Genomic DNA, 25,626 nt, shown 5'->3' with positions numbered 1-25,626 from the left:
TCTCACATGTCTCTAAAACAGCTACTTGGGACATTGCTTTCAACTTTTGTCTTTACCTTACTATACTGGAAAACAAAGCCTCAGAAGCCAACCTAGCACACTGCCTTGGTCAAATTGTGTCTATTCCCTTCTGAAAAGATTCTGGTCTCAGCTGATTGGGTCAGAGCAGCCATGGAGCAGAGCAGCTGGTCCATGAAAGAACACAACTCTCCCTCACCTGACCATAATTACACCAACCAGGTGCTCCTCTGTGAGGAGGTCTATGTTTCATATACAAATTGCTACTTAGTTGCCAAGCCAGAAGCTGAAGTTACACAGAGAAGGATGATGACAAGGAGACCAGAAAGTCTCAAGTATACAGAAAACAAGTGAGTACAACTCTGAGGCATCCAGGTTCACTGAATGGTAGCTAGCAGTTGGCAGGATTACTAGAAACAGGAAAAAGAAATTCTACTACGGGACACAAACTCTTGCAAAAAACACTACAGCAGTCCTGGAACTTGTCCTGCACATCAAAGTAGTGAGATGTCACCTCATTCTCTTCTGCCAGGACATTAACAGTCCTTCTCCTAGCTTGTTCCGGTCGTATTCACTCCATACCCTCTCAGTACACTGGCACAGCAACACAGTGCTTGTGTTCCAGTTATCTTTATTTTACTCAGTAGTAGCAGTCATGGTGCAACAGCGTAGAGGTGCCCGGCACTTCTCATCTGCCAGAGAAAAGCTGTAAAATGCTTCTTTTTAAAAAATTATCATTTTTTATGGTTTTGAAGTAGTTGTACAGAGGGGTTACCATTCAAAGTGTAAATTTATAAGTATAGCATACTGCTAAGACACCCCTCCAGTCTTGTTTTTCACTAGATATGGCTTTGTTTCCTGCCCAAGAGCATACTTAAGCCAAAATCTTCTTTTGGGTTTCCAGTTGTTGCTGGAATCACAGCTGTGCATCATAGCATCCTGCTTCTCTTCCAGGGTCCTCTCAATTTCAGCCTCCCATTTAGATCGGGATGATAGGCACACACCACTGTACCTCACTGTGGATTGAGAAGGAGGTCTTGTGAACTCTTCTGCCCCGGCTGGCCATGAACCAGCCTCTCCAGTTGCTAGAATGATAAGTGTGAGCCACCAGCACCTAGCTTTTATAAATTAAACTAGCACTTAATTAAGCTTCATTATAGGTTTGCACATAAAATAAAATACAAAGTATAGTGAGAACTTGGTAGTCGTCATGGTTTGAGGCACTCACTGTAGGCAGTAGAATACTGTGAAGTGTGGCTCAATGACAACGTGCTGGTTCTGTTGTGATGTCTATGTTCTTATGGGATTCATGCTATCCTCATGACCTCCTCAATTACAAACACCACGCATTCTAATCCTGTAAATTAGTTCCCCAACCACGGGCTGCTCTACCCTATCTGTTTATCTGTTTCCTTAAGATAGAGCAAATCTTCCCATCACCCAAACAAATCTCCCCAATTTTTACTACCATTGCCTCAGCTTTTCAGACTGAGCTCAGGCTTCTCTCAGTAGCCTTTTTTTAAAATATAAGCAACTAGGTTAGATACTCTTTTATTTACTCCAAACCAAAACAATGGTACTACATACTATGTCTCCAAAACTAGAGCATGAGCTTGTTTTGAGAGCAGAGATGCTGTTTTGTTTACCATTGTCTCCCTAGTGTTTGGTGCAGTGCGCAGCACAGAACATTTCATGTGATCCATTGCTTTTGATAAAGCTCTGTTGCTAGACTCTTTCAATAACTAAAAAATTTAATAGCTTCCCATCATCACTCCTTTCAAAAGATCCACTTGCAGTGTGCCTGTCATGGCACTATAGAAAGGGAGTGATTCCACGGATTTTTCATGAGGTTTTCTTTGCTCAGAATGACATTTAAAAAAATCTCCAAACCTCTTTCAACAATGGAAGTAGGGAGTTAAGAGTTAAAGGCTATTGTACTATTTTGGGCAAGAGAGGATAATGGCCAGGACTAAAGAGTAGAGGTGGAAAAAGAAAGAGTAATAAAAATATAGGATTAAAGGCGTGAGGCACCAGTACTGAACATCTTATGTGATTTATTGGCCATTTTTATATCTTCTTGGGAGAAATATGAAATATACTCAAGCTCTTTGCCCATTGAGGTGGGCTGATTTTTAAAGTATTTTTAAGCTATCTGTAAACCACTATTTAAGAATACTATTTACAGTAAAAAAAATCCTACCTTATAATATATATATGTCAAACAACTTTTGGTATAAAATTCATATGCAAGCTGATGCCTACTAATACATTAAAATCTAATCCTGGCAAATATGCTGGCTGCACCAAAGTACAACAAAACAATTACTCATCATGTAATATTTTCAGGTGATGATTTAATGTTTTTCACTCACAAAAATTGATTTGCATGGATTGTTTAGAGGGTACAACATAATCCAGACCCACTGAACTATTACTTAATCATGATGCAGTTGATGGGAACATGAAACTAAAGCCGGCAGACATAGACAAGGATTGAAGAAAAGGAAGGAATATGTAGAAGTCTGTGCTGTTACCTGAAGCAGCAGACAAAACAGCATTTCTTACCACCAGTAATAGAGAACTAATCTCCAAGAGTAATATGTGGTTCCCATTAAGTAAACTTTATTATTTTTAAAGTAACCATTTTACTTAATTCATAGAAAGTTGATCTGTTGGATTCTGATTTCTTGGTAAAATGTAAGACCACGCTTAAATAACTTATATCCAAGATGTATAATGAAATTTATACATTCAGAACACGTATTGCCTTGTCCTTAAATTTTTAAAAATATACTATAAAGGTGATGTACAGAGGGGTTACAGTTACATAAGTCAGGTAATAAGTGCATTTCTTTTTGGACAATATCACCTCTTCCCTTGCTCTTTCCCAGGTTTTCTCTCCCACTCTCCCCTCCTCAGGAGTTATGTATTTTATTTTCAACATATTGTCCAGTGAATACCATTAGCTGCATTTGTTCACCCTTTGCCCCTCCATTCTGTCCCTCTCCTATGGTATTATCTTGAAGTATATCGAAGATTATTTTCAGAGTTCTACATTCTATATTCTCTGTAAATAATTCATAGGTTAAAAGTGTATCATGCTCTTAAATCAAAACAGAACCAAACTTTCATTAATCTGAAACTAAAGTACAGATCTCCATTTCTTGTCAGGATCCGTGTTGCTAACTATAGAAAGAAAAACAGATAAAAACAATAGGTAAGTCGATCATCTGATTTTCACTGTCTCTTAAGTTAGAAAAAGCATACATTAAAAATGTGTTTTTGACTTAACAAAGGTTTTTTTTATATTTTTATTAGAAAAGCTGAGGCTTCTAGACAAAATTCAAGCTTTGAAGAACTTTTTGATTTTACGGACTAAACTTTCATAAAAATTACTGATTTTGACCAATTAATCCAACACTAGTAAATTACAGGAATTACTACTTCAGTGTATTGACTTCATTAACTTTACTAGAACTTACATAAAACCAGTGCTTATTTCCAAATCTTCCACAGGTAAGGTTCTTCCTCGTGATACACACCTTTGGCTGTCCTTATGGTGGTGGACCCTGGAGCCCTACATGGTGTTCTGATTCCTGTGGGAGCTTTTGGTTTCAACTCATTGCCAATTAGCCTGGTGCTGCCAACCTTCCTAGAACCTGTCTCTCCAACCAACCAGAGTGAACTCTGATTGGTGCTGTTTTTTCCATATAGAAAAGTAGTGCAGTTGTAAAAACATTTTACATGCTAATAGTGAAAGAATTCAAATTTAGAAGTTCACTTACATATTTTTCCATCTTTTTCTAGTTTTTTCAAATGAAGCAAGAGATTACGTTCAGCCATTTGATGCAAATGCTCAGGAGTATTCTAAAAGAATAATAAAGGTAAAAGACAATTTTTTTATTCTTTTTAAAGAACACTAAGTTTTTGAAAGCTTTAAAGGAAAACAAAATATATACAAAATATAAAGAGTTCAATCTAAACAACATTTAAAAATAGTAACAAAGTAAAAGATTTCACTTTGTACATGGTTTTACTTTAAGACACTACATTCTTACAGATATAGTAGACTAAGTGTCACAAAAAAATGACAGGAGTAGCTATTTTACTAATGAATCCCCAGTGTTCAGCATAATGGCACACAATAGGACTTACTTAATACTTACAGATGAAGTAATAAACATATTAATATTCAAGGTACTTGATAATATCTGTATACAATATAAGACATGGTTTCCTTTACTTTTACTAAAACAATAATGAAGTACTGAAAACTTTTCTTTCTTTTTTTGGTCATGGGCCTTGAACTCGGGCCCTGGGTACTAACATGGAGCTCTTTTGCTCAAGGCTAATAATGTTCTACCACTTTGAGCCACCGCTCCACTTCAACTTCCTTCCTTCCTTCCTTCCTTCCTTCCTTCCTTCCTTCCTTCCTTCCTTCCTTCCTTCCTTCCTTCCTTCCTTCCTTCCTTCCTTCCTTCCTTCCTTCCTTCCTTCCTTCCTTCCTTCCTTCCTTCCTTCCTTCCTTCCTTCCTTCCTTCCTTCCTTCCTTCCTTCCTTCCTTCCTTCCTTCCTTCCTTCCTTCCTTCCTTCCTTCCTTCCTCGGTCATGGGGCTGGAATTCAGTGCCTTGGCATCCCTCAGTTTCTTTGTGCTCAAGGCTGGTACTCTACCACTTGAGCCACAGCACCACTCCCCTGGCAACTTTTGGAATTCAGTGCCTTGGCATCCCTCAGTTTCTTTGTGCTCAAGGCTGGTACTCTACCACTTGAGCCACAGCACCACTCCCCTGGCAACTTTTATCTGGATTAAAAAACACAGCCAATGTTTCTTTTCTTTTTTTTTTTTTTTTTTTGGCCAGTCCTAGGGCCTGGACTCAGTGCCTGAGAACTGTCCCTGGCTTCTTTTTGCTCAAGGCTAGCACTCTGCCACTTGAGCCACAGCACCACTTCTGGCCATTTCTTGTATATGTGGTCCTGGGGAATTGAACCCAGGGCCTCATGTATAAGAGGCAAGCACTCTTGCCACTAGGCCATATCCCCAGCCCAGCAAATGTTTCTTTTATCCATTAAATTGGGATTGTAGTCCTGATACCAAACTTCTTGAATAAATCCACTCCCTCTATTTCTTAACTTCTTGAAAACCTTTTGCCAAGATTGGCAAATTACTACAGACAGAATCAGTGTGGTGCTGGTGGTTACTTAGGAGGCTGAGATCTGGGGATTGCAGTTTGAAGCCTGAATGATGGCTAGCTTTGTTTTCTAGCTTTGTTTTTTGGGAGGAGGTGGATGCTATTGTACAACACTTTGGTATTATATAAAGTGAAATTGCTGGTGTCAATTCTCAATAAGTAGCATTACTTACAAAAGCACTGCTTATAAAATTCATAGACTTAGTCTGACAGGGTATGGTAGGTTTATCATGTAAGATCTATTATATAGATTGTTTGAATAAATCTGTGGTTATGTGTAAGTAATGGCAAATTACCTTGTATATAATTTTTACTATGTCCATAACTGTAAATGATTTTTCAAAGTTATCACGAAATAATGTGAGAATTTGCTCTTCTCGAATATTCCTGTGAGAAATATACTGCAGAATTTTAGCTTCGGCATCACGGATTACTGGGCCATGTCCTGAATTAAAATAATTACAAAAATTACCTCAAACAAACAAAATTATTAAGTAAACTCAAAGTCAATTCACTCTCTTTAAAAATAACTCATAGAATAAGTGCACTAAGCATACAAATATTCATTACTTGCTATAAGAGATTTTACATAAAAATAAAATGAAAATTATGTACAATACCAAAAACTTTGAAATGATACAAAATTTATATAAAAAGACATGATAAAAACAGCAACTATAATATAATAATAGGTATAAAAAAGTAGGTATGTAAAGTGTTATATGCTTTTTTTTTTTTTTTTGGCCAGTCCTAGGCCGTGAACTCAGGGCCTGAGCACTGTCCCTGGCTTCTTTTTTGCTCAAGGCTAGCACTCTGCCACTTGAGCCACAGTGCCACTTCGGGCCATTTTCTGTATATGTGGTGCTGAGGAATCGAACCCAGGGCCTCATGTATACGAGGCAAGCACTCTTGCCACTAGGCCATATTCCCAGCCCGGGTATTACATGCTTAATGTACAGTGTGCTTACAAGAGTCCCATGAAGTTGGTAGGATTATCTCCTTTTTATAGCACACTGAGGCACGAGGAGGGTAGATGACCTTCCCAAAGTCACACAGCTATTAATGGATAAACCTAGGATTCTGACTTAGTTTGTAGCCATTCCGTTTTCTTTTAATGACAATGGTCAAATTTTCTCGTAAAAGACTTAATGGTGGAAATGTAAAAGCAGTTTTATGTAAGTGACTAAGATCCATTAAGAATTCACAAGATGGATGGTGGGCACTGCTGGCTTATGCCTGTAATCTTAGTTACTATTTAAGAAAATATGGTACTTGCATTTATTGAAACCAAGTGCAGATACTGTGAGCCTGATATCATTTTACACTGGATGATCATAGCTATTCATTATAGCAGAAAAGCCATTATAGCAGGGGTGCCAGTGGCTCATACCAGTAATCCTAGCTACTCAAGTGGCTGAGATCTGAGGACTGCAGTTCAAAGCCAGCCTAGGCATGAAAGCCTGTGAGACTCTTATCTCTAATTTATCACCAAATAACTAGAAGTAGAGCTGTGGCTCAAGTGGTAAAGCACTATCCTTGAGCAAAATAACTAAGGACAGCACCTAAGCCCTCAAGGGTGGCACACAATAAGAAAATTCTCACAAGACCCATAGTAGAACATTAAGAATGTAGGCTACTAATTCAGAGATTTTTACAACTCTGATTAAATTATATGGAAATTCACTTACACTTCATGATCATACAAATCAATATATTATAAATGCCTAGAAAAGGTATGTTTCAAATATCTGAGAACAAAATGTCCTGAAGCAGGCTAACCTATTCTCACATAGAGAACACTGGGGGATGTAGCTCAGTGGCAAAGCACTTGCCTATCCCCAGTACCGAAAAAGAAAAGAAAAGAAAAACAAAGAAAAGAAAAAAGAACAATGGCTTTGGGTAGATATGGACAATTAGCTAATTAATTATTAGCTCTGTAAGGGAAGTTTGTGTATCTCTCAAAGTTTCTTCAGCTGTATAATGAGGACATCACTATCTACTTCATTAGGGTTGTTGTAAGCATGACAGATGCAAAGGCCTTCACGCAGTACCTGCTGAGTAGCAGGTTTAATGCATGGTAGCTATGATTACAGAACATAATTTACATATGAACAACCTCTGTGTTAATAAAATGCCAGTTTACTGAATTCAAACATTTTTAAGGATCTTCTGCAAGCAGCTTCTTATTGGCCTAGTTTGAATGTGACTGTTCCATGTGTCTCTTCTATTTCTTCTCTTCTCTAAAAGAGCTATAAACACCTAAGTCTTTACAGCTTGGTATTAATCTAAATGCTTAGTTCCACTGTGGGTTTCCTATTCCCTGAGTAGTCAGAATTCATGAGAGAATCTAAGTATATTGATCTGTACTGTCAGATCTTTCCTTAGCTGTTCAGTTAGAAGCAAGATAAATGAACTTAGAAAATTAAGTAACCTTGTCTCTTTTCCTTCTGGGGCTTCTCTCTGGGTGCTGTTTCTTTCTTAGTTTGTAAGACGGAGGGGGATTCATATTATAGAGCAGTGAGTGCTATCTGAGATACAAACAACAGGGTTCTTTTTCTAGAGGATGGAAATAAATATACTATTTTACAGTTGCTATGGAAACTACTGATATTTCAATATTGTTAAGAAACTAAAGTTTAGAGGTCAACTGTTGGCCGAGGTGGCACAGCTAAAATATGGTTCACAACAGAAATCAAGTTAACTAAAATGACAGTAGCTTTTGTTCCAAGTTCCTGGATCTGGGTGGGGTTCAAGTAGTAGAATGCTTGCCTTGCCTAGCAATTTCTGTAAGACCCTGAGTTCAATCCCCAGTAACCACCTTGCCAACCACCTCCCACCGCCAAAAAGGAAAAATGTTTTCTTGTTTCAATGCAAGCTTATTTTTGTGTTTAGGTGTGTAGACATTGACACGAACTCTAAGGTTATCATCAACTGCTGGCTTTCTCTTTAAATTAACTGCAAAGAAGGGATGCTTCTCAAGAGAATGCAAATAAAAATTATATGAGTTTCTATCTCATCCCACTCAGAATGGCTATCATCAGGCATATAAACAGCAACAACAACAATAAAAACAAGAAATGCTGGTGAGGCTGTATATGCAACAAGGAACCCTTATGTACTGTTGGTGGGAATATGAATTAGTCTAGCAACTATGGTAAACAATATAAAGGGTCCTCAAGAAGTAAAAACAGAACATTAATCTACCTATGCCCACTCCTTTGTATACACTTGGAGGGATCAAAGTCAGTATATAATAGATATACCTGGACATCCATGTTTATTTTAGCAATATTCTCATCATCAAAGTTATGGAATCAGCTTACTCATAAACAGATAAGTGTATAAAGAAGATATCTATCTATCTGTCTATTTATCTATACCATGGAGCTTTTACTCAGCTATAAAGAAGTAACAAATCATTATCATGTACAGGAAAATAAGTGGAATGGGAGATCCTCACGTGAAGTGAAAGAAGTCAGACTCAGAAAGGCTAATAATGTATATTTTCTCTCACATATGTAATCTACATTAAAAACAAACAAAAACTAACCTAACAAAGAGAAGGGTGACTAACAGGAAGTGAATTTTATCCCTTTCTCTCCCCACAGCACTAGTGGGCAGAAGAAAAGGGTGAGGAGGATTGTAGGTAAATATGATCAAAATACTTCATATACATGTATGAATTTTAGATTTTGACAAAAATTTGCTTGCCAGATCAAAAAACTTACCCACCTGGATATATAATAGCAGCTTTGAGTTTCAGTAATGTTTTTAGGGAGTTCATATAATCATAGAGGTCTTCGAATATAGTTGTTCCTTCCCCAAGAATACAATCTCCAGAAAAGATGGCATTTTCTTCCTCCAAGAGGAGAGCCATGTGATCATCAGTATGGCCAGGTGTAGAGATAACTCTGGTTGGAAAAAAAAGCTCAAATAATTAAAAATCAAAATAACATATACAGGTGCTTCATGGAGAGCAAATGTTGAAGAATAAGTTATTCCTCATCCTTATTTTTGGACAAGATATCAACAAATAATGTTGCATTAAGCTCCTTTTTGGTTGTGCCCCATTTTCTTCATTAAATTAGATCTGTTAAGTGCAGATTTAACACTTTATCACCTTTTATTTATAAGCACAATATATGACAACATATTTGGAAAACAGTAAAGAGATAAAAATCAGCAATCATTTCCATTACTCAGAGATAGTACTCTACCACTTGAGCCTTGCCTCTAGTCTGGAATTTTTTTTTTTGTCAGTCCTGGGGCTTGAACTCTGGGCCTGAGAGCTGTCTCTGAGCTCTTCAGATCAAGGCTAGTGTTCTACCACTTGAGCCACAGTGCCACTTCCAGTTGTCTGGTTGGAGATAAGAGTCTCATGGACTTTTTGCCTGGGCTGGCTTTGAACCACAATCTTCAGATCTCAGCCTTCTGAATAGCTAGGATTTGTGAGCCACCAGCACGTGGCCAGTCTGGAATTTTTTTTTTTTTTTTTTTTTTTTGCCGGTCCTGGAGCTTGGACTCAGGGCCTGAGCACTGTCCCTGGCTTCTTTTTGCTCAAGGCTAGCACTCTGCCACTTGAGCCACAGCGCCACTTCTGGCCGTTTTCTGTATATGTGGTACTGGGGAATTGAACCCAAGGCTTCATGTATACAAGGCAAGCACTCTTGCCACTAGGCCATATCCCCAGCCCAGTCTGGAATTTTGTTGGTTAAATGGATATGGAATCTCTTGGACTTTTTTCCCCCAGGAAGGCATTGGACTATGAGATTTCTTTGGTCTCAGAGTTCTGAGTAACTAGGACGATAGGCCTGACTCACTGATACCCAGCAAGGGCTAGAAATTCTGAATCAGCAAAAAATAGGTACAGAAAACTATAATAAGTCAGTACTGTGATTCCCAAACTTTAAGATAGAATACTCAATGATTTCCTGGCTGCTGTCTGTATCTCCCTCTCTTGCTCACTTGGCCTATGACTGGCATGCTATGAGGAAATGTAGTACTGTCAAGAATACTTAAAATAACTGGCATGGTAGAAAAAAGAGGGTATTGATTTGAGGGAACATGGGTACCCCATTACTTCACTGTCCCTTTCTTATTTCACTGTTCATCTACTTGCTTCATTAGATATTTACTACTTGTAGCATAAATATTCAGCACCTGCTATCTGCCAGAGACTGAAGATTTAAAGATGCACTGGCACCAGCCTGTGCTGGAGAACAGTAAGCTAGTCACCAAAGGTATATCTTCTTTTTCCTGGAGGTGGTACGAAATTGTATTTTCTAATTCTATAGTTAAAGCGACCCACAGATGAATTGACAGCTAATGCAAAAGAAGGGTTTGCCTGTCATGTTCATTTCTACTTGCTGGATTGACTAAGATGAGCACGGCAACCCTCAAAGCCAAGTGCAGGTATCTGTGGAATCATGAGACGGAAGGAACCTCAGTCTCTATCCTATCAAACATCTTGACAGCCCCTGGCTATTCAGGAACCTTCTGTGGACTTTCTGTGAGTTTGAGATACATTTATTCCTTGTTAAGCCATTGCCTACTTCCAGGTTGGTTTGCTATGGCAACAAGTATTAGCTACAACTGTGAATGTAAGGAGCTGATTACCTTTGAAGGAGATATCAACCCACATACATAGGAACTATAATACAACTTAATAAGGGCTTTAATGAATTAACATAAATTACATGAGAGCTGGAGATGGGGAGCAGTTAATTCAGCCCAGAAAGGTTTCTCGAAGTCATTAACATGTAAAATGTGCATATGAAGAATAAGAAAAGAAGAAGTGTCTTCCTAGTAAAGGGGAAGATTTGAACAAACCCATGTCTAGATTATTTGCACATAGACAAAGGGGTTGTGTTTATGAGGGAGTGGCACCAGTTAAGACAAAAAAAGAAGGGTGAGACCACAATGTAGCACAATTGTGAACTGCGAGAATAAGTACCACATAGGCAATAAGCTCATCGAAGTTTTCAAGTAGTAAAGTATATGAGGGGTAAACTGGGAAGTGGAGAGCCAGAGGCAGGAAAGTGACAAGTAACTAATAGTGGTGAATGTGAAGAGGGAACAGCACCAACCAATATTTCAGAAGCAAAAACCAACCTGATCAGGGTGTGTGTGTGTGTGTGTGTGTGTGACAGCACCTACCAATATTTCAGAAACAAAAACTAACCTGATCAGTGTGTGTGTGTGTGTGTGTGTGTGTGTGTGTGTGTGTGTGTGTGTGTGTGTGTGTGTGTGTGTGTGTGTGTGTGTGTGTGTGTGTGTGTGTGTGTGTGTGTGTGTGTGTGACAGCACCTACCAATATTTCAGAAACAAAAACCTGATCAGGGTGTGTGTGTGTGTGTGTGTGTGTGTGTGTGTGTGTGTTAAAGGCAAAGAACAGTTAAAGGTTAAGGGTAATCCTGATCTTAGAAGAATAAGTAGAGTCTTAAGCACAGGGCAAAGGAGGTATTCTGAGATGAGAAAGCATGAATAGCATAGAGAACTGTATGTAATTAGTTTAGTTTTAAAATAACTGAATTTGAAGTACATTTCTGAACCCCACTCAGAGGTCATGAGGGGTATGAGTCCGGCCTTGTATTTACTCTAAGTATGGGTCATCTTTCAAAGCGAGAACAAGAGAAAGCCCTAAAGTGAAACACAGGTATGTTCCCTAACACACTCTCAAAGGAAAAATAAGTGTGTGTGTGTGTTTACCTACCAATATTTCAGAAGCAAAAACTAACCTGATCAGGGTGTGTGTGTGTGTGTGTGTGTGTGTGTGTGTGTGTGTGTGTGTAGTAAAGGCAAAGAACAGTTAAAGGTTAAGGGTAATCCTGAAATGTTTTTCTTAGAATAAGTAGAGTCTTAAGCACAGGGCAAAGGAGGTATTCTGAGATGAGAAAGCATGAATAGCATAGAGAACTGTATGTAATTAGTTTAGTTTTAAAATAACTGAATTTGAAGTACATTTCTGAACCCCACTCAGAGGTCATGAGGGGTATGAGTCCGGCCTTGTATTTACTCTAAGTATGGGTCATCTTTCAAAGCGAGAACAAGGGAAAGCCCTAAAGTGAAACATAGGTATGTTCCCTAACATACTCTCAAAGGAAAAATAAGTGTGTGTGTGTGTGTGTGTGTGTGCTTGTGTATGTACTCATGTGCACTATTACTGGGGCTTGAACTCAGGGCGTTGCACTCTCACTTGGCTAGCTATTTTCACTCAGGGGTGGTACTCTACCACTTGAGCCATACCTTCACTTCCAGCTTTTTTGCTACTTAGTTGAGGATAAGAATTTCTCAGATTTTTTTCCTGGGCTACCTTTGAACTGGGATCTTCAGATTGCAGCCTCTTAAGTAGATAGACAGGTGTGAGCTACTGGTACCCAGTGGAAATGCTGTTTTTAAATTTAAATTTTACTATGTAAAAAAAAAAAAAGCTAGGATTCAGGGATTAGATGCTGGGCTCAATAGTAGAAAGCCAGTCATGAGCGAGAAAGATGAGCAAGGGGAGAATGTTGCAAGGGGTGACATTGATCAAGATGCATTCTGTTCATAAACTGCTTTGTTGAATGGCACTTCCTTTGTACAGCTAAAAGGTGGTATAAAATATTAAAAATAATGAGAGAGAGCTAAGCAAGTTGAGGACCTGAGTTCAAAACCTGGTACAAAAAAAAAATCCACAACAATTCAAACAATCAAAAAGGGGATGAAAACAATCTTCCCTTTTTTGGTTTCTCAGGCAATGAATTTTCTCTCCCTGGAGTACTTAATGTTATCAGATTTCTTTTTTATCTTTCTGTAAGTATTTGCACATAGGAAAATATACCTCTGTTTGTCTTTCCTGCTTTTTTATCACACAGATGCACAGAATACTTACCATCCCCCGAGAACATTAACTTACTTTAGAGTAGCTCCTTCGGTCTGAATCACAGCTCCATCCTTCAGATAAATATACTGTTGCTCTCCATTTCCTATAATTTCTTCTTTCTGAGGATTCCGTGGAAGTTTTTTGATGCAATAGGTAGTGTCTAGTTACAAAATATGTAAATATATTAAGACATACTATAAATGAGTCAACCTGTAAAGAGTTCAGTATACAAACATGTGATTAAAATATTACAAACAGGTACATAAAATATTAACATGAAGATAACAAAAAATGGATTAATTATAAGAGCTTATCTCTGGAATGTATTTTCTTTGTTTTTTGTTTTTGCCAGTCCTGGGCCTTGGACTCAGGGCCTGACCACTGTCCCTGGCTTCTTTTTGCTCAAGGCTAGCACTCTGTCACTTGAGCCACAGCGCCACTTCTGGCCGTTTTCTATACATGTGGTGCTGGGAAATCGAACCCAGGGCTTCATGTATAGGAGGCAAGCACTCTTGCCACTAGGCAATATTCCCAGCCACTGGAATGTATTTTCTTATATTTCAACAAAGCTTTATTTCCCAATTTCCTGGAGTTCTCAACAAAGTTGTTTTTTTTTTATTAATTTTTAAAAAATTGTCTTATGAGGGGCTAGGAACATGGCCTAGTGGCAGGAGTGCTTGACTCGTATACATGAAGCCCTGGGTTCGATTCCCCCAGCACCACATGTATAGAAAACGGCCAGAAGTGGTGCTATGGCTCAAATGGCAGAGTGCTAGCCTTGAGCAAAGAGAAGCCAGGGACAGCGCTTAGGTCCCGAGTCTAAGGCCCAGGACTGGCAAAAATCAACAACAACAACTCTCATGACCCTTTAGGTCTACGTAAGTCTTTGTGACATTTTTAGTCATTTACCTTTGTGTAAATGTCTGAAAGGAGTTCTTAATAATCTCAGTGAGCTCTGACATCAGGATGGGTATTGAAGAGGCAGTTATTTGAACTGTATATTTCTTTCTGACTAGGAATCAAAAAGTCATGATAGTAGCTAATGAAATTACCATACAGCTTGCTATTTGGAGCCCCAAATCTGAAAATGAGATGTCAGACCTTTAAATATCCTCACAGATAAGAAAATCCATTACTTAACCAAAAAAAAAACTCAGTTGATTATCTAACCAACCTAATATGTACAGTGAATAAATACATGAACTTAAGAACTGCTATAATTGGGGAAAGGTAATTAACTTATAGGGAACAGATGCTACATTCAGTACTGTCTCCCAAACACTAAAAGGACAATTCAGCTAATAAAAGGAACAGTTCAGAAAAAGGAGAAATGGGAAAGGATTCAGAAATGAAAGAAACTGTGGTATGATTTACATGATGAGCGGGATAGGTGAGGGTGTAGAGAAAGTCATGGGAGGAATAGCATTAGTAAGGGCATGAGGATGAGCTTGCTGAAAGTGTGGCAATGTTGGTGATCCCAACTTGTCTAATGCAAAATACTGTTGGATAGGCAAGATGAGTTCAGGTCATGGAGGCCTTGATTGTGTTTTACAGAATAGTGGAATTTATACATTTCCTGTTGTAGCCATTACATACTTTTAAAAACTAAATTTATTTAATATTTTAATTTTATTTTTTAGTATTTTAAAGTAGCTCTGCAAAGTGGTTTCAACTGATGTGTAGAATGCATTACACACTTTTCAAAAGCAGTGAGAAGGTGTTAACAGGTTCAATATGGCAGCTGTAAATGGAGACATTGGAGCTGGAGAATCAGACAGAACCAGGAGGTAGCAACTGTAATGACTTGCCTAGAAGATAATGAATATTAGCGCTACGGTGACAGCACTAGAAACATACAGGGAGAAAAAAACGACATCCTGAATTAGAACTGAGAAGGCATAGGGATCAGCCTAACAAGGCAAAGAAGATAAAAATATTGAAATAAGAATATAAAACAAACAAACAAAAAAAGAATATAAAACAAGAGCAAACAGAACTTTTCCCTTCCAACCTCAAACTCTATTATTTTGTATCTTGGGGAGTGAAGGAAAAACAATGTTTCTCTGGGAACTAACATTATACAACCGATTAGGATGGTGAGGCTTTAATGCTTTTAATCAAAATAATTTTGTCTTTTAGGGTCTATCATTCCAGTACATGGGGGGTTGTTGAAGGAAGATCACAAGTTCCAGGCCAGCCTGGACTATGCAGGGAGACCCATCCTCAAAAATATCAAAACCAAAACCAATCACCATTACCTCAGAATCACAAGACAATGTCATACTATAACTTTGTGTCACTTTTCAAAATTATGTGTAAACACAGATAAAAACAAATAGTCTATTTATAACAGCCTTCTAGAGGAAGAATAGAGAATGGTATGCTAGAAGCAAGTGTATACTATAGTACAATTGTGCCTTTTATGTGTATGAGTAGACTTTTACTAGGATCAAGAATTGTATAACTATCACTGCTATCTAATTTTTAAAGACTCACAAAGAAATCCTGAGCCCCATGGTAACTACTTCCTGTTCATTTCTTCCCAGATTCTAGCAACTATATCTATTTTCTGTCTCTGTCATAATTATCTTAACAGGAATACACCCTAAGCTATCTGTTAAAGGTCTAAATGGTGGCTTGTAACATGCTAATCATTTAAGCTGATACAAATGTGATATTGTTGGTGAGTAATAATTTTTTTTTTTTTGGCCAGTCCTGGGGCTTTGACTCAGGGCCTGAGACCACTGTCCCTGGCTTCCTTTTTGCTCAAGGCTAGCACTCTGCCACTTGAGCCACAGCACCACTTCTGGCCATTTTCTATATATGTGGTACTGGGGAATCGAACCCAGGGCTTCATGTATGTAAGGCAAGTACTCTACCACTAGGCCATAGTCCCAGCCCGGTGAGTAATAATTTCTAATTAAAAATATATCTTACACCGGTGGTTTATACCTATAAGCCTAGCTACTCAATTAGATCTGAGAATTGCATTTGAAAGCCAGCCTGGGCAGGAAGGTACATGAGACTCTTATTTCCAACTAAGTACTAAAAAAGCCAGAAGGGGAGCTGTGGCTGAAGTGGTTGAGAACTAGCCTTGTGCAAGAAAGCTCAGGGATGGTGCCTAGGCTCTGAGTTCAAGGCCCAGGACCAGCGCACACATATACATATACAAAATCTTAATTGGATAGCATAAATGTGGATATTTGATTCCTTTGTTTCAGCTGTGAAGTATGTGGCAGAGACTCAACTTCAGTTGCAAAAATGATACCTCATTATCAGAGATAACATAATGTAAACCATATTTTATATTTATAATATATTGCAAAATATTTTTTACAAGATTTATTCGGAACCAAACCAAAGCAGAATACACAAGCAGCCTGGGCCTTTATACTTACCATACCTAGTAAAATTACAGCCCATGTTCCATATATCAGTCATTATGTTCCATGACAACAGAAAGCAAAGAATGAGAGTGACTATGTATTCTTCTACTATGTATAGCTCTCCAACAGGCAAAGGTATCATACAGTGAATGCAGGTCAGTGGTTGAGAGGCCAGGGAGGAATGTATGCAAAAGTGGGAGAGGGGGTCTCTTTGTAGGTGCTCAAAGTGTTGTATGGCTGTGTAGGTACTCACATTTGTTAAAATGTACCAATCTCTGCTTAAAAGGGACATGCTATATGTATGTAATTTAAAGGTCAGCAAAGTTGATTTATGAAAGAAAAAAGTGAACCATATACATTTAAATCTTCAAAATTGACTTACATGTCAAAGACAGTTGACCAAAGTGATAAAACTAATTAAGAATCCTCGGAGTAGTGTTTTAACTCATAAAACCTAGTACATACTAATTAGAGTAGGAAAAGTCAGGCTGAGAGATTACGAGTTGCTTTGGCAAACACTTCCCTTGTACAATAAAAGTTTCACCAGAGCAGTCTTTTGCTCACTGATAAATCTTTTGTGCCAAGAACAATACTTGACATGCAGCAGTCATCTTAATGAATGAAAGAATCTAAGTGTATGAAGGTAGGTTAAAGAATCTTTTCTATTTCTCTTTTATTAAAAGTAAAGATAGTACTCAAATCTTACCAATTTCTGAAAGTACCATTTAAATACAAGCTACTTAGTAATAGTTTATTGTTTGCTTAAATTATAAATCATTCTCCAAAGACAGGCTTTCCCCAATGTGCTTAATAGTTTCAGTTTACCATTTTTGATGTCTTTACAAATATCTTCTATGCCTCCAGAATGATCCTTATGCCAGTGAGTCACTAGGATCTCCTGGATTGTTGTGTTAAGTTCAGCCAGAGCTTGCTTTAAACTGCTGATATATTCTGGAATTGAGGGTTCTCCAGTGTCAATGAGGATTCTCCTGAAAATTAAATGGGAGATAATCCCAACTGAAACACAGAGTTAATACTAGCACATTTCGTACCCAGAAAGTTTATATTCAAATTTAAGAAACCATACAAACTGCTTTGTTTTCAACATGATTGGCAACTAGTTATATTTGACTTTACCTTAACTAAAAGAATCTCGCTACAAGAAAAGTTCTTTGAGGGCTGGGCATGTGGCTTAGTGGTACAGTGCTTGCTTAGTATGCATGAAGACCTGGGTTTGATTCCTCAGTATCACATAAACAGTAAAAGCTGGAAGTGGAGCTGCGGCTCAAGTGGTAAGAGTTCTAGCTTTGAGCAAAAGAAGCTCAGGGAGAGTGCTTGGGCCCTGAGTTCAAACCCCAGGACTGGCAACAACAACAACAACAACAAAAACAACAAAGAAAATTATTTGAGACAAACAACAGCTAAATGTAAATCTGCATAAAATAACAATAGTAACCTTGAATACCTGAAAGAGCTACTAAAACGCTATTCTTACTGTTCATGACAACGGTTTAAGACAGGCATTTCATTATTAAATTTACAGATAAAGTGATTTGTCCACTGTTATTCCACAAATAAATAGCAGCTGATGTCAGAATTGTAGAACTTTTACAAATTCTTCAAATATATCATAGATATAAAACAATTTAATAGCATCCCTAATGAAACAATTTTGGGCATTAGTTACCTAATCTAACACTGAAGTTTTACATTTGTGCCCTATATGTTGTAAGGATGGAGGGAAGTTTGGGGAATCAGGGAGTTTTTACTTATTGAATTTTTTAATTAGACAAAATATTAGTGATATGTATATGTATATATATGCATATATATATATATATATTCTCTTCTAGTTGTGAGCCTTTATGTGCTGGCATTTGTTTTCCTGAACAAAAGAAATCCGTATTTTCCTCAAGAACCAGCTCATGAGCTTAATTCATGATGTTTCACAGTAATACCTCACTAATTTAGGCTAGGATTAGACTTGAAGTATGATTCATTTATCATTCAATCATTAGTAATTGCTTATAGACTATTATGTGCCTTTTATTTCCTGAAAGCACACAAAAAAAACCCAAACCCTACTTTCTAGTGGATGGTGGAAAGGGGTAAAGAAACAATGAAAGTAACAAAAGGCATTTTTCAAAGCCTTAAAATAGAGTACACAGACAGGAAATAACTGGATGGCCATCTTACATTAGATGGATTGTTTCCCTGATACTCACAGTTAATTAGAACAAACTGCCTTGTTAAAGTTAGATAGGAACAAGTAGTTTTGGTGTGCTACTGTACAATAGAGGGACTACAGACAACAATAATGTACTGTACATTAAAAAAACTATAAACAGTGGAGCTGTGGCTCAAAGTGGTAGATCACTGGCCTTGAGCAAAAGAGCTCAGGGACAGTGACCAAGACTTGAATTCAAGCTCTATAACCAACAAAAAATAAAAATTTTTTAAAAAGCTAGAAAGATTTAGAAAGTTTTCATCATAAATAAGTGATAAATGTTTGAATTGTCAAAATCTTTCATCAAATTTGAACATTATGCAATATAACGTATAAAAATATGTGGCATCATATTCTATTTATATGTGATTTTTTTTTTTTTGTCAGTTGTGAGGCCTGAGTGCTATCCCTGAGCTCTTCAGCTCAAGGCTAGTGCTCTACCAATGGAGCAATAGCACCACTTCCAGTTTTCTGGTGGATAATTGGAGGTAAGAGTCTCATGGACTTTACTGCTTGGGCTGGCTTTGAACCATAGTCCTCAGATCCCACTGGCGCCCGGCAATATGTACATTTTTAAATGATTTTATGAATCACTTAAAGCAAAAAAAAAAACAAAACTGGCTTTCCTTTGGGGAAGAGTATGATAGCCTTATGGCAAGATGGTCTCTCTCTATATCCTAAGTTCTGTATAGTAGTAAATGGGCTGCAGAAGTAGTGAACTATCTGGAGACGGTAACTAGAATGGAGTATTATAAAGTCCTCTTGAATAAAAATGTAAGGACTGCAACAGTTCAAAGAATGTTTACAAGGCATTATCAATATCATTGGAAATGAAAGAGTCAATGATTCTGAGGATTTTAGGTGGAATTTTGGTGTCTTATCAGCAAACACTAGGGGGAGTCTCAAGTGAGCTTGATTTGGGTCATTGGGCACTTTGATAGCATTTCTAGACATCTTCCTTTGCTTTTTTGTTTTTTGTTTTTGTTTTTGCCAGTCCTGGGCCTTGGACTCAGGGCCTGAGCATTGTCCCTGGCTTCTTTTTTGCTCAAGGCTAGCACTCTGCCACTTGAGCCACAGCACCACTTCTGGCCGTTTTCTATATATGTGGTGCTGGGGAATCGAACCCTGGGCTTCATGTATACGAGGCAAGCACTCTTGCCACTAGGCCATATTCCCAGCCCTTCCCTTGCTTTTCCTGCACAGCAATTTATAGCAGTGTAACATATTTTTATACATTTATTTACTTATTGGTCATCTTATACTCTCTACCATTCTACAAATAGGAGGCCCAGAGGGCAAAACTTTGTTTGATTCTAGGAATTTAGAAACCATCATATTCATAAATCCACTTGGTCCTGTGTACCTTTGGCCATGCTAAATTAGAAACATACAAAATATATAATACTTCCATATAAAAAGTACCCTTGCAGCTCACAATCCTAGATTTTGACTGCTTCTATGAATGTGTGGTTATTTGGTGCTTATTTACTCCAAATTCTTGCTGTCCTTTAATCAATATCAATCAGTCAGATTATTTTAGTCCTCTGATCCTTAATAAGAGTCATCTTATGTTTCAGATCAAATTCTCAATTTTTTTCACACCACAAAGTCCTCTTAGTACTTTGAATTTAAAATTTTTGTATTTTAAAGTAAAACCCACATCATGCTATTCAAGTCATGACAAAATCAGCAGGATACATAGCTTTGCTAAAATCTAACAGCACAGAAAACATCTTTTAGAATGCCTGTGCTGCATGTTGCAGGTCAAAATCTTTTTTTTTTTTTTTTGCCAGTCCTGGGCCTTGGACTCAGGGCCTGAGCACTGTCCCTGGCTTCTTTTTGCTCAAGACTAGCACTCTGCCACTTGAGCCACAGCACAACTTCTGGCAGTTTTCTGTATATGTGGAGCTGGGGAATTGAACCCAGGGCTTCATGTATTAGAGGCAAGCACTCTTGCCACTAGGCCATATCCCCAGCTGCAGGTCAAAATCTTAGTAATAGCAGACCTCTGGCAGGCACTAAATGTGGTTCCCAGGCTTCTTCGTTTAGATTTTCTAATGCTTCTGCCTTGGCTTAACAAAGTTGGGATTGGCAAAGAAAGGACATTGAAGTTGAAGATAATAAGACATTTACAAGTTGTATAATAAACAGTCTACTTAGAGTGGGGATGAAGTTAAACCTAAAAAAATGAGTTTACAGCAAATATGAAAAGTGACAAGGTCATGTAGATAATATTTTTCATTCATACGGTAATTAAAACCACTGGGAATATAATTATATATTTTAACCTTCACAATTCCAGAGAGATATTGTATAGAATAAGAAACTAGACTAGAAAGACTGAATGACCCCTTAGAGCCAGCAGGAGGCAATGGCTCTAGGAAGGACACTCCTTAGATAAACCCTTGGAGTCATTCTGCAAGCATAAATAAAACTTCAGCTCTGTACTAGAAATAAGTTATCTTTCTTCCTAATATTGGTATTCCATATGCAATATCTGTGGGTAGTTAATAGTGGATTACAGTGTCATCTTTACATGGGTTGGTTGACTTTCTTCTTCATGGTCAGAGACAATATCCCTATGTCAGGAAGCCATTTACAAATGCAAGGTATACTCATAAAGGGTTCAAAAGAATGTAAATAAATCTGTACGGGTTCATGGCTGATTTATTCACCCTAATTTTGTACCTGGCAAATAGTAGGCACATAGTAGTAGTATGTTACACAAACAGAAATAGTGGCGTTAACTTCTTTATATTGATAGTGATTACCTAGTGTCTCTGTCCATGTGCCTTCATTCTTACAAAATGATTGCATATTTGGTGAGCATATAAAGCCCAGTGTTGTACAGATATTATGAGGAAAGCAGAAGAGTTAGATTGTACATTTTCAATACATTAGAATTTGCTTTTCTGGTAAATTTTCATGGAACCCTCATTGTATTGGTACAGAATATGAGAAATAACTATCTTGTTCAATCTCACTCAAGTGAGTAAATGGAGTAGATTCAAATCTATGTACTATACAGTTTTGACTGTTATTGGAATTCATTCCTTATTGTAAGATATAATCTTAGCTCTACAATTTTGATAGGAAAGATTAAAACTGAAGCTATTGGAGGTTCTTGAGGAGGAATTTGGGGCTATCATTTGTTGATTCAAATCCTTCCTTACTGTGTAGCTACATACTTAGTACATATGTATACTCAAGTAGCATCTACATACTAAGTATCATGAGTGCTACTAATGCTTTAGTGAAATGAACTTGGCATACATAGGCTGGTTAGTGAGAATGAGGGAGGAAGGATATCAGGCAAAACTGCAGTTACCTAGAAGTCCTATAATCATAGTCATGAAAACTAAGAAAATATAAGCAAATATTCACTGTAGTATCTGTGCAGTATAAGCCTTTGGATTAGGTGTTAGAGATATAGTAACTCTACACTGCACATATGCTTTAATGGGACATGTAAGTTTCAATTAATACATTAAGCTTCTCACACATGCACACCCCTTTTCTTATGGTTAAGTATGGAGTGATAGGTTAGTGTTTTATATTGATTGAGCAGCCACAGACAGCTTCCATGAGGAAATGCCATTTCAAATGAGCTTTAAAGGATGAGTGAGGAGAGCCTTAGTGAAGAAGCAAGAGATAGGGGCTGGGGATATAGCCTAGTGGCAAGAGTGCCTGCCTTGGATACACGAGGCCCTAGGTTCGATTCCCCAGCACCACATATACAGAAAACGGCCAGAAGAGGCGCTGTGGCTCAAGTGGCAGAGTGCTAGCCTTGAGCGGGAAGAAGCCAGGGACAGTGCTCAGGCCCTGAGTCCAAGGCCCAGGACTGGCCAAAAAAAAAAAAAAAAAGCAAGAGATAGGTGGGAGGAAGTGTACATGAAAGACCTGAAACAGAAATGACCAACTCAGCTGAGGCTTCACAGGAGGTCCTGGGGTGAGATTTCAGATGAGCCTGGGGAGCCAAGTAGGAGCCAGAATATGCAAAGCCTTTCAATTTTCATTTAAAAACACTACCCTGGCTGTGCATCAGGGAACAATCTGAAAAGTGACAAAAGTGGATTCATAGAAGACAGACTGGGGAGGGGGGTGTCATTACAGAAGCTCATCCAAGAGTTGAACTGGCTTTGCCTGGGTGATGGTGGACAGGAAGAGATCTTCACAATGGTGGATGTGTGCTAGGATACAAGAAATGTCCAGAAGGATACTTAGGCATGTTTTCTTTGATCAATGGATCAAGGGAATGGTCCTGTTTACCAAAATAGGGACCACTGGAGGAGGGCAGAGAAGACCAGGAGTTCATTTTAGGAAAAGTGGTTCCATGGGCCTGTGAGTGATGAGATTTAAGAAAGCACCTTAAAATCTGAAGATCAAGTCTAGCTTTTGTCTGAATTGTAGCTGTAAATTTGGGAGTTAATAATTAACAACAGCAAATCTAAGGAAGACAAGAGGTAATACAGTATAAATAGAGTAAAAAAACAAGAGAGGTGTGGGTTGTATTTTGAGGAAGGAACTCAACAATAAAAATGAAAGACAAAGATGAAAGAAATGAAAGAAAAAACAGGTGGAGAGCCAAGAGGATATCCTGGTGTAGTATTAGCAAATCAAGGAGGGGTGTTCCAAAGTCAGCAAGCTAAGAATAAATGGATTTAGAGTGATAGAGAAGTCACTTGTGTTCTTAGATCTGTTTTGTAAAGTGGCTACTGTCTTGGGACACTTGACTTGGATCCAATTAATATTCTTTATTCAACTTTTACAGTAGAGTAGTATTATCTGCTCATTGACTTATCCTAGTTTAACTATATAGAGACACAGTTTAAATAGTGCAGTGAATCCAGTCCCATGAATAATAATGTTTACTAGCTTAAGATTGGAGATCATGAATCTTAACTTTCTTCAATTAGTTTCAGGTATTTTAAAATCTCTTTTAGCACATTTTGTTATGTCAAGAGTGAGTCTAGTATTTAAAGATATAGTAGGTATTTTTTATACAACATGGTCTTCACATACAAGCCAATGTCTTCATATGGTTTTGAAACAAAATCATCTATTTTAAGACTGAAGATAACTAGGTTGTGTTGAATTTGAGATCCATACTAATAGGAGACTTTAGGACAAATATTCATCTTTGGCTCTAAATTTAGCGTTAGTTTAAGATGATACACTGAAGACTGGATTTAGTGGCCCGAGGGAGGCCCAGCTTCTGGCTCTACTATTAAGAAGTGTGGATTTTTTCTGCTTCATTCTCTAACCTCCTACTGTCCAGAGGCAACCTAATGTTCTGGTACCCTTCCTCGTTTTCACTGGATTTCAACTTTTGCTTCCCGGCCTTATAAAACGCTTCTAGTCCCTTCTATCCGCTGCTTCTAAAATTCTATCTAACGAAAAAGTGTAAACATAGTCAAGGTTGTAAAGGAAAATTCAATGAGCTAAGAGCAAAATCAGTTACAGTCAGATCCTCTTTCCCACTGGCTGCGGGTTGCTCCTTCCGGTTTCCCACTTAAAATGTTGGAATCAAGAAAATCTCGCCCCCTGCTGCAGAGATAAAGAAATGGCCTTAGAACAAACGACTGGTTTTGTAGAGGAGAGTTGGTTATTCGCAGGGGAAACTCAGTGAGCAGTGAGCTGGGTGCGGTAAACGCGCTCTCCCGCTTAACAATTCCGGGCGATTCACACACCAACAAGCGAAGTGAGCCGGGTTGCACAAGCAGGACGTTTGTTTTTTTTCTTCTTCATGACTTCCCCTCGGCTGAGGAAACCGAGGTGGTGTCTTAAGTTACCGGGACCCTGGGATCGCTGGAAGGCTGCAGGCCGGGCCGGGCCGGGCCGGGCCGCGGAGCCCCCAGCGCCCCGCAGCCCACGCCGCGCTGCCCGGCAGGTCGTCCAGGCCCGAGTTCCGAGGTGCAGAGGACGAGGCTAATGAGGGGGACAGGGACGTTTACCTGGAGCCGGTCCCCACCAGGTAGGTGTTGGTGCCCTGCAGGGTCATGGGACCTGGGTTACAGCCCAACACTCGTACCACCCGACTGGACAGCCGTTCGATGCTCTGCAGCGTGACAGCCATCTCCACCTCAGCCGCCAGCCGACCCAATGGCGAACCGCGAGAGCCGGGAACCCATCTGCAGCCCGGTGGGCGGGGACAGCGTTCACTTAACACCTCGCGAGCCTGAGGGCGGAGAACAACAGCGGAACCAGGGCGGGGCCAGACATCACGTGATACCGAGGGCCCCCCTTGGGAGAGATTGGGCCGAAGGGCGTGGCCAGAGTTCAAGCGAGGCCGCGGGCAATGGGGGCGGGACCTAGGGGCGGGGTCAGGGTTGGAGCCATACGTCACACGAGGCCACAGGCTTGGGGGAAGGCACTAGGAACCTGTGGCCGGAGGCGGGACCAAATGTCACGTGAGATGGCGCTGAGTTGTTCGTCCTGCCTTAAAGAATTTCCTGGCCTTTGGCCTGAGTTGCGTCTCTCTTCGAAGGGAGCTGATGAGTTGGTCTTGTCCCCCGAGCGTGGGTGTCCTCACTAGACTTTGTTCCCAGGCAGGCCAGTGCACCCACGTGAAAGACACATTTTATCCTGTGTTGAAGCAAGGGGAAGGCAGGCCTGGAGGTTTGCATACCACCCCTTCCCCGGAAGAATTGCCTTAGGGCTTTAGGCTGTGTCTGGGTCTGTGTGTGTTTGTGTAAATTTATCTTTTTTTTTGTATTAAGTAGCCCTAAATCTTGGTGGATAGATTTTGCTAAATCTTAACCAGTGGTTAGTTGCAGTGCTGCATTTTATAAAGCATCTCATTTGAATCCTCAACCCTAAGCAATGTTGGGAAAACATTGTCTTGCTTGATCTTGGGGAATAAGGCAGAATCGATCCTTCATATTCCATCTTTAGATACATAGAATGGGCCTAGAAGAGGCAAGTCCTTCATATAGAATCTTTGG

General features: G+C 38.9%; 1 protein-coding gene across 2 annotated transcripts; it reads right to left on the bottom strand.

Moving 5' to 3' along the window:
• Positions 1 to 2,971: 2,971 nt before the first annotated feature.
• Lactb2 (lactamase beta 2) lies at positions 2,972 to 24,876 on the bottom strand. Of its 2 annotated transcripts, none has more exons than XM_048358624.1 (7): positions 24,637 to 24,875; positions 17,281 to 17,444; positions 13,103 to 13,229; positions 8,941 to 9,119; positions 5,505 to 5,653; positions 3,804 to 3,885; positions 2,972 to 3,204 (listed from the first exon to the last, which is right to left on the bottom strand). In XM_048358624.1, the coding sequence occupies exons 1-7, from the start codon at positions 24,756 to 24,758 to the stop codon at positions 3,161 to 3,163; spliced, it is 867 nt and encodes a 288-aa protein (XP_048214581.1). In that variant the 5' UTR covers positions 24,759 to 24,875; the 3' UTR covers positions 2,972 to 3,160. The 2 variants fall into 2 exon arrangements, with proteins under 2 accessions (XP_048214581.1, XP_048214582.1); XM_048358625.1 differs by lacking the exon at positions 2,972 to 3,204 and adding an exon at positions 3,348 to 3,732 and having other exon boundaries at positions 3,778 to 3,885; positions 24,637 to 24,876.
• Between the last annotated feature and the right edge of the window lie 750 nt (positions 24,877 to 25,626).

This window comes from Perognathus longimembris, chromosome 12 (assembly GCF_023159225.1).
Source record: "Perognathus longimembris pacificus isolate PPM17 chromosome 12, ASM2315922v1, whole genome shotgun sequence".
Taxonomy (NCBI): Eukaryota; Metazoa; Chordata; class Mammalia; order Rodentia; family Heteromyidae; genus Perognathus; species Perognathus longimembris.
Note: the sequence above shows the minus strand (reverse complement) of the source record. Positions and strands in the feature narration are given on the sequence as shown.

What these genes read in the sequence shown, in the direction of transcription:
- Lactb2 (XM_048358624.1), bottom strand. Translation starts at nt 24,758, where the DNA reads ATGGCTGTCACGCTGCAGAGCATCGAACGGCTGTCCAGTCGGGTGGTA. An exon ending in CTGGTGGGGACCGGCTCCAG is followed by an intron (nt 17,445 to 24,636) that starts GTAAACGTCCCT and finishes TTTAATTTTCAG; the next exon opens with GAGAATCCTCATTGACACTG. An exon ending in TAGTAAAAATTATATACAAG is followed by an intron (nt 3,886 to 5,504) that starts GTAATTTGCCAT and finishes TTATTCTTTTAG; the next exon opens with AATACTCCTGAGCATTTGCA.